Below are 9,057 nucleotides of genomic sequence, written 5' to 3'. Positions count from 1 at the left end.
ATAGCTTGGTCTCCCAGGACGCTGTCTTTGAAGACTTCTGCCACGCTCGTGACCAAGGGCAGCCAGTCGAAGGGGAGGCTACGCCACCGCGTGAGATTAGCCACTAATAAGGCTGAGCTCAGGCCTTGCTTGCCGTAGTATGGCATCTGTAAGTAGTAATCATAAGAGTTGTTGCCGTATTTTTTTACTTCAGTGAAATTAATAACTTACAACTTGAAACTAATGAGAGTATTTTATTTAATGAAGCTTTGAGTTAAACTGAAAAATTAAAAATTCACAGTCTCAGCAATAGCATACTTTCATAGGAAGAGAACTATCATAAAAAGAAATCAATATCTATCAGTCGAAAATCTGTGAAGAATTTCACTCCTCGGTTGAAAATCGTATCCCATTATTCTGCTACTAGTTTTTGTAATTCTGCATGTGGATACTGGATATATTGTACAACTATACTCTCAAAACAATTAAAAATATAATTTTCATGTAAAACGACAGTTTTACTTCTACTAAAGGTGATATGAACAAGATTCCTCATTCTTGCCTCAGTATTAAACTGCAAGTAAAATCCATCGACAGGCGCCACTCCCAGCACCTGCTTCTCGTCAAAATACTTGAAGTGTTGAGTCAGGTGTTCAGGAGGCCTCATGAACACGTGGTCTGTGTCCATGTACACCACCGCGTCAAACTCCGGCAACACCCACGGCAGGAACAACTTTTCCGTGACGCATTTCTCGTAGAGGTCCATCAAGTGCCAGCCCTCTGGTATGAAGACTGGGCGGTAGCTGAGAGTGAGGCGACTTCTGAGGAGTGGCGGCCACTCAGACACGAACGTCTTCAAAGCAAGCAGCACAGTGTCGTCGTTACCCAAGATGATGAATCTATTATGGAAAAATAATTATCCCCTCAGCAGACGAACAAAAACTGCAAACGAGGAGTCATTGAGGATTAAATTACCGCGGGTAAAATAAATATTTAGTCAGTCACCAATTGTGCAAGTTCTCCCACTTAAAATGATGAGAGGCCTGCAATTGACATCATAGGTAGACCTCAATTATGAGGGACAAAATGTGAAATAAAATGGATAAAATAATTTTGTCGGACTTTTAAAGATGTTACTTGCAAATGATGGTGCAAATGATTTGCTGGCCTGTTGGCCCATTCCTCCATGCAGATCTTCTCTAGAGCAGTGATCCTTTGGGGCTGTCGGCGAGCAATACGGACTTTCAACTCCCTCCGAAGATTTTCAACGGGGTTGAGATCGGGAGACTGGCTACGTCACTCTAGGACTTAGAAATGCTTCTTACGAAGCCACTCCATTGTTGCCCTGGCAGTGTGCTTGGGATCATTGTCATGCTGATGGACCCAACCACGTTTCATCTCCATTGCCCTTGTTGATGGAAGGAAGTTTGCACACAAAATCTCACGATACATGACCCCATTTATTCTTTCATGTACGCGGACCAGCCGTCCTGGTCCCTTTGCAGAAAAACAGCCCAAAAGCATGATGTTGCCATCCCCATGCTTCACAGTTGGTATGCTGTTATGTGGATGAAACTCCGCACTCACTTCCCTCCAAACACGACGAGTTGTGTTTTTACCAAATAGTCCTACTTTGGTTCCATCTGACCATATGACATTTTCCCAATACTCTTCTTCTGGAACATCCAAATGCTCTCTAGCGAACTTCAAGCGTGCTGGTAGCCTTTGTAACGTTAGTCCCAGCTCTCTGTAGGTCATTCACTAGATCCCCCTTGTGGATCTGGGATTTTTCATCACCGTTCTTGTGATCGTTTTGACCCCACGGGCTGAGATCTCGCGTGGATCCTGATCGAGGGAGATTAGTAGTGGTGTTGTCGGTCTTTCATTTTCTGATTATTGCTCCCACAGTAGATTTCTTCATAACAGGCTTCTTGCCTTTTGCAGATTCAGTCTTCCCAACCTCGTGCAGGTCTATAATTTGGTTTCTGGTGTCATCCGACAGCTCTTTCGTCTTCACCATAATGGAGTTTCGAGTGTGACTGTTTTGGGGCGCATGCCGAAGGCCAGCTTTGCCAAGCATCACACTTAGTTCATATTCCTTTCCATAGGTAAGAACGCTAGAGTACATAACGGCCTATGAAGTCAAGTGCTCAAAGCCATAATGCCGAATGTCCACAACCACGAAATAAGCTTGTCAAAGGTAAACATGGCCATATTGCATCTGGCCAAAACTCCTTTGGCCTAACCTCTTCAGGCTTAACCTATACAAGCTGCAATTTTCTCCACCCAAAACAAACCTGAGCGGACCTAATCTAACCTCATTGGCTACAAGAAGTTAGAAAGGCGGTCAAAAAGTGTTGGTAAAAGCAGTCATTGGCTGCAAGAAGGTTGTGAGCCGGGACAGCGTGAATAGGTTAGGCTAGAAGAGGTTAGGTACAGCCGGATGGTGAACTGCCTGCTTATGAGCGAGCAGGCTTAAGCAATGGCTGAAGACCTATGGCGCTATTATCTTTCGGCAGTGTGTCGCTTGTCTGGTTTACAGAGTTCAAGCATAGTCTGCGGCTTCTAGGTCTAAGGCTGAGTAAAGTTAATGCATGGTGAAGCTAGGCGTTGGCTCCAGGGCTTATTTAAGAGTAAAATTTGTAGCCTACGGCTGCGCCCCCACTATTTGAGGTTGTAGGCAGGTGTCTTCTATACAGTTGACTTCAAACAGGTTCCATTAATGGAGGTAATGAATGGGGGAAAGTGAAGTCTCTTGAAAAAGAAGCTACAGGTCTGTGACAGCCAGAAAACTTGAGTGTTTGTTTAGGTGACCAAATACTTATTTTCCACCATCATTCGCAAACAACATCTTTTGAGTAATATACGTTTAAAAATTACTTTTTAAATACAACACTTCCAAAGAATCCAGTGTCTCCAATCATACAGATGTACAATGAATTTCTCATTTAATTTTCGAATATTAAAAAAATTAATTTTTCAATTTTTTTAATATATAAATTTTTAACGTAGAATTTTTTTCAAAATTACTTATTCTATTAATTGATTCATGCATTGCCTCATACATCACACAAGTGTGCAAAATTTCACATCAATTAGACAGGTAAAAGTGTGTAAAATATCGGTTATAAGATTTGTAGCTGAAAAAATTATTTTTTTAATTTTTTAATATTGAAAAAAAATTATTTTAAAATCATTTATTTTGACATTTGATTCATGCATTGTCTCCAACTTTACACAAGTGTGCAAAATTTCAGATCGATAGGATAAGTAGAAGTGTATTAAATTTCGATTACAAGATTTGTAGCAGACAAACAAACAAACAGACAAGAAGTGAAGTTAAAGAGAAGTGTTGTAAAAACGACAAAATGATTTTCTCAATTTTTTCACATTATGTCTCTTACAGTTTAGGTCAACCTATGATGTCAATTGTAGGCCTCTCTCGTCATTTTAAGTGGGAGGACTTGCATAATTGGTGACTGACTGAATACTTATTTCCCTCACTGTATATCAAGGCTGATATAATTAAAGATAAGCCGTGTCAGTTCGACGTGGCGGTTGCCTGTCTCCAAGAAACCAAGCTATCAGCTGCATCCCGCTCCCCCTCCTTCCCCGGATACGCGCTGGAGCGCAGGAACCGCCCCCGACGGTCACGGTGGCGGCCTCCTCATCCTGATTCGGCCCGATATCCCGTATACCGGGCGAGACATCTCTCCCCTCCTACGCGGCGACACCACCATGGAGGCTATAGCAATCTCCATTCCACTTAATGGCTCCCCTCTCTGCATCATCAATGTCTACATCCCACCGGCCTCCTCCTGCCCCCGGGGATATTCCCCGGAGCTCTCTCACATTGTCTCCATACCGGGCGACTGCCTGAAAGTAGGCGATTTAAACGTTCATCACCCCTCATGGTTCTCCCATACGGAAGATCACCAGAGAGCCGCAGCGCGATGAGCCGTAGTCGACGACCTCGTCGCCGGTTTCTCCCTCGCCTACCTCAATGAGGATTCCCATACCCGCCTCCCCTCACACGGCCCGCCCTTCTCTCCGGACCTCGCCATCATCAGCGATCATCTACTCCTCAACACCTCCTGGACTGCCTCATTGCCATGGTTTCTGCCCCACTCGGGGACCGCCCCATGAAAACCTCCATCCAGTCGAAGTTCGGCCACTTTGTCACACCACTCTTGACAAATAGTATGTTGCCCGCCGGGGCCTACGGAGAGGCCAAGCGGTCTCTCCGCAGGGAGATCGCCTCCGCGTTGCGGCGAATGAAGCTATAAACGCCGTCCTCACTGCTCCGCCGTCCGCCGATTGCATCGGTGGAGGCCTCACTACCTCGCCCCTTCCGCTCGGCGCTATCCCAGCTCCGCTCGGGATACTGCAGCTCCCTGGCTAAGTATCCTCCGCTAGGATCGGTCGCTTCCCTAGCTCCGCCTGCCCTGAGTGCGGGGATCCCCTCCAGTCGGTCCAGCATCTCTTCGCCTGCCCCGCCTTCCCTACGTCCCTCAGCGTCTCTTCGTTGTGGGACAGCCCCGTGGAGGCAGCGGCATTTCTGTCCACCCTCCCTGCCTTCGCCCATCTGCCCCCTCTTCCGGTGATGCCCTCCGCCCTCCACCTGAGCCTCCCCCTCGGCGAGCGTGACGGACGCAATAAATAACAACAAAGGAACCGAAACAATACGGTACACTGAGTTAATCTGATGGCATTCATGAGTGAATGTTTGTATTTAACTAAAATTTCATCATCATAATGCTTGGAAGACAACAAACAGTTGGTCGTACTCGAAATTAAATTTCTGTGATTCGTAGTCATTTTATCATCAGATTAGCTTCTTTATACTCCAAAACTCTTGTTGAATGGAACTAGTCTGATAATTCCAAATAATTCAAATCATAATTTAGATTCAAATGACAGATAAATTTACTTTAAAATGCGGTTACTTAGAGAGAGTAACTTCAGGAGGCAGTTGTTACTAAGTTTGACTGAACACATATATGCGATATTTTTTATGATTGCCGTTTTGACTAAACACAGATAATTTTCTTTTGTTCAGATTACTTCAGGCTGTAGTGTTAGCAATTTTTGCGAGTTTTATTTGTAATACAATTATAATTTACATTTACCTTGGAAACACCGTTAGGAAGTTAATGTCGCGCACACAATTTTTTCGATCATTATCGTTCGGCTTAATACTATTGTTCCATAACTTAATACTTATATTCAAAGCCCACCTTGTTATTAATTTTCACTGCATTAAAATCTCAGTTACAGTCTCATTCATTTTCAATCCTGTTATTTTACTCTGTGGGTAATGACTGGCTTTTACCCCACAAGGCTACTTAGGCACTGCCGTAGTTTGGGCATATCGCCAAGCCTAACCGACTCAGACGGCACTTGCTTAAACCAGGCGTATACACGAGATTCTACTAACGGACTAAATACGGCGCAGGCAGTGTTCTTGGTTGGTACCACCTACTGGCAGTGCTCTGGTGCGGCTCGTACCCGTACAGAGGGTACCTTTCGTATTGTGAGGGCAGATACCCTCCCTCTGCACTTGAGTATATTTGTTAGCGTATTAGTGCGACTAGATCCCGCAGAATTCGCGCCTCTCGTTTCGCGGGAGTTAATTACTTATGCAGTCGGGATTAATCGGCTCAAGGCGTTTCGGCGTGGCTAGATCCCACGTCACTAGCTGTCTTTCTCTTTTCCGTTTCGGTGTTGCTAGATCCCATATCACTCGCTACTCTCAGCAGCGTATCGGGGCTAGAACAATTGATAGTTGTGACTTGCTTCGGGCGTTTCGGCATGGCTAGATCCGACGCCACTCGCTGTCCAACCCTTCTGTATTTTGGTGACTAGTACCCACATCACTTGCTTTTCTTAGTGGCGTTTCGAGGCTCTGTTCTTGCCTCCGACTGCTGTAACTGGTTATTGGTATCTTGGTGTGGATTAGTGTCTAATTCTCTGCGTTTTGTTGTGGCTAGTACCCACATCACTCGCTTTCCCCAGCAACGTGTTGGGGCCCGTCCCCTCGGCAGCTGTGAATGGCGGTCGTTTGGAACCGTCGTTTGTTAATAGGAAAATAACGATTACCTGCATTATTAGAAGAATTCGTGTGCTTTTGTATGAAAACTTGTGGATCCTATGCGAAGATTTTCAGTATACTACGAAAGTTCGCGACGTGTTTATTTCCTTCTCTCCTCAACGCAAGGGAATTTTGAGCTTGACTAAAGCGTCGCTCTTCAGCTTTTATGTTCAAAGTCAATACGCGAATTCCCCACGAAGTCGGCACTTTACCTCTATTATTTCAACTTCGCGGGGGTGTTTCTGGTCACTCAAGTTTCATGCCTCGGGCCAGTGAACTTTTGGCCTTCGTGCACGACGCATACAACTACATTAACTACGGCTTCATTTTATTCTTCATCACGATCTTTAGTCACTTGCAACACATGGTCGAAATGCATCGAACACTAAGTGTGTTTTCGGTGTTGTCAACACTATACGTAACCTTAATGTACATATAAAACTATACAATGTACCCTTAGATGTGGCCACATTTGCCCTTTAATTAAGTGTTATATTGGCCTACAGTTAGAAGAAAAAATTTGCTGAGCTGTAGTGTCGTCATGTGATAGGTATGAGTCACTTGTAGGATTTTCAATCATTGTTTCGTTCAGAAAATCATCATGAGTCGTTTCTCATATCATAAATTACCCTCTCGAAGTTAATTTCTACATTGGGTAGAACTTGAAGTACTCACGAGATTTTAAAAGCCACAAAACGCAAGTAAATTCATTTGGAGACCAGCTCCATCATCAAGTTCTTGTGTAAACAAAAACAGTCGTCAGTGGAAATCTAAATATACCCGAAAAGAATATTAACCTATGTAACAAGAAAACAGTAATGGAATAAAAACTTATAGATAAAAAATTTCATGAACAGACTAATGATATGAACACTCAATGTACTCTCAATCAATAAACATTCGTCCATTTGAGATTTTATTTTATACAAAGAATGACTGCAAATGGGTTGACTCCTATCTGAAGAATGGAATAACTCATTACCTGATCGATGATTTACTCAATTTTACGGCTGACTTGATAAGCGTCTTTGCTTGCCGAAGTTGAATCTCGAACTTGGTCATGGCTATTTCTGGGAATCTTAAGTAGTTTCCGTCTGTGGAAACATGAGCTTTCAGTCACAACACCCATATTGGAGGCAAATTTTGAGGCACTATTTAACGCCAAACGAGAATGACTAGAGAAAAATAAGAAAACATTAATTGCACTTTTGGATCATTCTATTGAGGAAATTTCATCACATAAGAATTCAGTCATTTATTTTGAAACCAAAAAATGTACTCTGCTCTACTAACTAACCTGCTGGTCTCGTTATCACAAGATGTATCTTCTTGTGATCACGATCTGACATAGTTTAGAAGCAATGCGTGTTATGGAAATTCTGTTTTAATCGAGGAAACCAAGTTAAAACTGTTAATAGTCAACGGAAAGCAATGGCATTTAATAATTAATTATTTATTAATTAATTAATTTATTTGCTATTCAACAATAGGTGCTTACCGTTGCAGAGGATGAGAACAAAGGGAGTTGTCTGAGTTTCAACGTCGATTCTTTCGTGATCCTTCATTGAATTGATTCTTACCGTCACCGATAGGCCAAACAACGCTTTAAACGACGAGTAAATGGAAGCGGTGAGAATTAGGTACAACATGACGGTAAGAATTCTTGAACAACGTCTAAACATATTTTCAACGGGAACTGTAACTGTTTATTGAAGAATTTGAAATGCAAAATCAGCAGAAAGAAAAACCTGAGGATGATTTCAAATACATTATCAGCATGCAAATTAATAGCGAAGTAAAAATTGATCGTTAACTATCAGCTATCATTCTATTTATTTCTATTCTTCTCGCAGAATTCGTAATTTCAACATGTTTTCTCATCAAACTTACCGAACAATGAATGCACAACAGTGGAAGATTCCACCAGCATCATCATTCAATGTCCCGACGCCATTCGACAAGCGATAGCTAATGCGCTCATCATTAAATGTAGGACTCCAGCCATCAATAAAGGATTCCAGGCATCTATATAGGACTCCAGGCATCAATATAGGAATCCAGCCATCAATATAGGACTCTGGGCATCAATATAGGACTCAGGGCATCAATATAGGACTCCAGCCATTAATATAGGACTCCAGCTATCAATATAGGACTCCGGGCATCAATATAGGACTCAGGGCATCAATATAGGACTCCAGCAATTAAATAGGACTCCAGCCATTAATATAGGACTCCTGCCATCAATATAGGACTTCAGCCATCATTGTAGGACTCCAGCCATCAATATAGGACTCCGGGCATCAATATAGGACTCCAGTCATCAATATAGGACTCCAGGCATCAATATAGGACTCCAGCCATCGTTGTAGAACTCCAGCCATCAATATAGGACTCCAGTCATCAATATAGAACTCCAGCCATCAATATAGGACTCCAGTCATCAATCTTCATACTCACGGATTTGCCAGAAATTTTAATTTGTTTGCGAGTTAATTTTCGGGCTCCAATTTTTAAGTAGTATAAAATCTACTTCGTTCATATGATTGCGTTCATATGTCAATTAAAATCTCATTATTCAATGCGCCTTTAATTTTGATAGTGATTTCGGACATACGTATGAAGCCTTGTTAGTATATTAAAAATGTCTTTCTGTATCTTGATTTGCTATCTATCAGCGCTAACAAAAAATTTCGTGGGACTTATTAAGAAAACGAGAAATAAATTACTTAGTTAAAACCTTTACCAGGTGTTAATTTTACCAGGTGTTTACCAGATGTTTAACTTTTATATAGGAACATATTCTGTCATCCACTACTAATATACTTATTTATAGCAAAAATTAGCATATATTCATTTCCATAATTTTACATTATTTTCTAGTTCATAGCATATTAAATATCCGAAAATAATTTCAAAGTCAATCAATTGTGCTTAGAAGCATGAAATTCATGGATGTGACCAAGTAAATGAATTTTAAATAGTAC

General features: G+C 42.0%; 1 protein-coding gene across 1 annotated transcript; it reads right to left on the bottom strand.

Annotated features, from left to right (window-relative positions):
- Nucleotides 1–402: 402 nt before the first annotated feature.
- LOC125178073 (glucoside xylosyltransferase 1-like) lies at nucleotides 403–7,784 on the bottom strand. The gene is made up of 4 exons (XM_047881010.1): nucleotides 7,569–7,784; nucleotides 7,053–7,164; nucleotides 542–878; nucleotides 403–417 (listed from the first exon to the last, which is right to left on the bottom strand). Exons 1-4 carry the CDS (start codon nucleotides 7,750–7,752, stop codon nucleotides 403–405), a joined length of 648 nt encoding a protein of 215 aa, XP_047736966.1. The 5' UTR covers nucleotides 7,753–7,784.
- Between the last annotated feature and the right edge of the window lie 1,273 nt (nucleotides 7,785–9,057).

Source organism: Hyalella azteca, unplaced genomic scaffold (assembly GCF_000764305.2).
Source record: "Hyalella azteca isolate HAZT.00-mixed unplaced genomic scaffold, Hazt_2.0.2 contig6818, whole genome shotgun sequence".
NCBI lineage: Eukaryota > Metazoa > Arthropoda > Malacostraca > Amphipoda > Hyalellidae > Hyalella > Hyalella azteca.
Note: the sequence above shows the minus strand (reverse complement) of the source record. Positions and strands in the feature narration are given on the sequence as shown.

Coding starts and splice junctions, on each gene's coding strand:
- LOC125178073 (XM_047881010.1), bottom strand. CDS start 7,752: ATGTTTAGACGTTGTTCAAGAATTCTTACCGTCATGTTGTACCTAATT. Junction 7,165..7,568: donor TGTTCTCATCCTCTGCAACG/GTAAGCACCTAT, acceptor ATGTTTCCACAG/ACGGAAACTACTTAAGATTC. Junction 879..7,052: donor TTGAGTAAATCATCGATCAG/GTAATGAGTTAT, acceptor TTTCCATAATAG/ATTCATCATCTTGGGTAACG.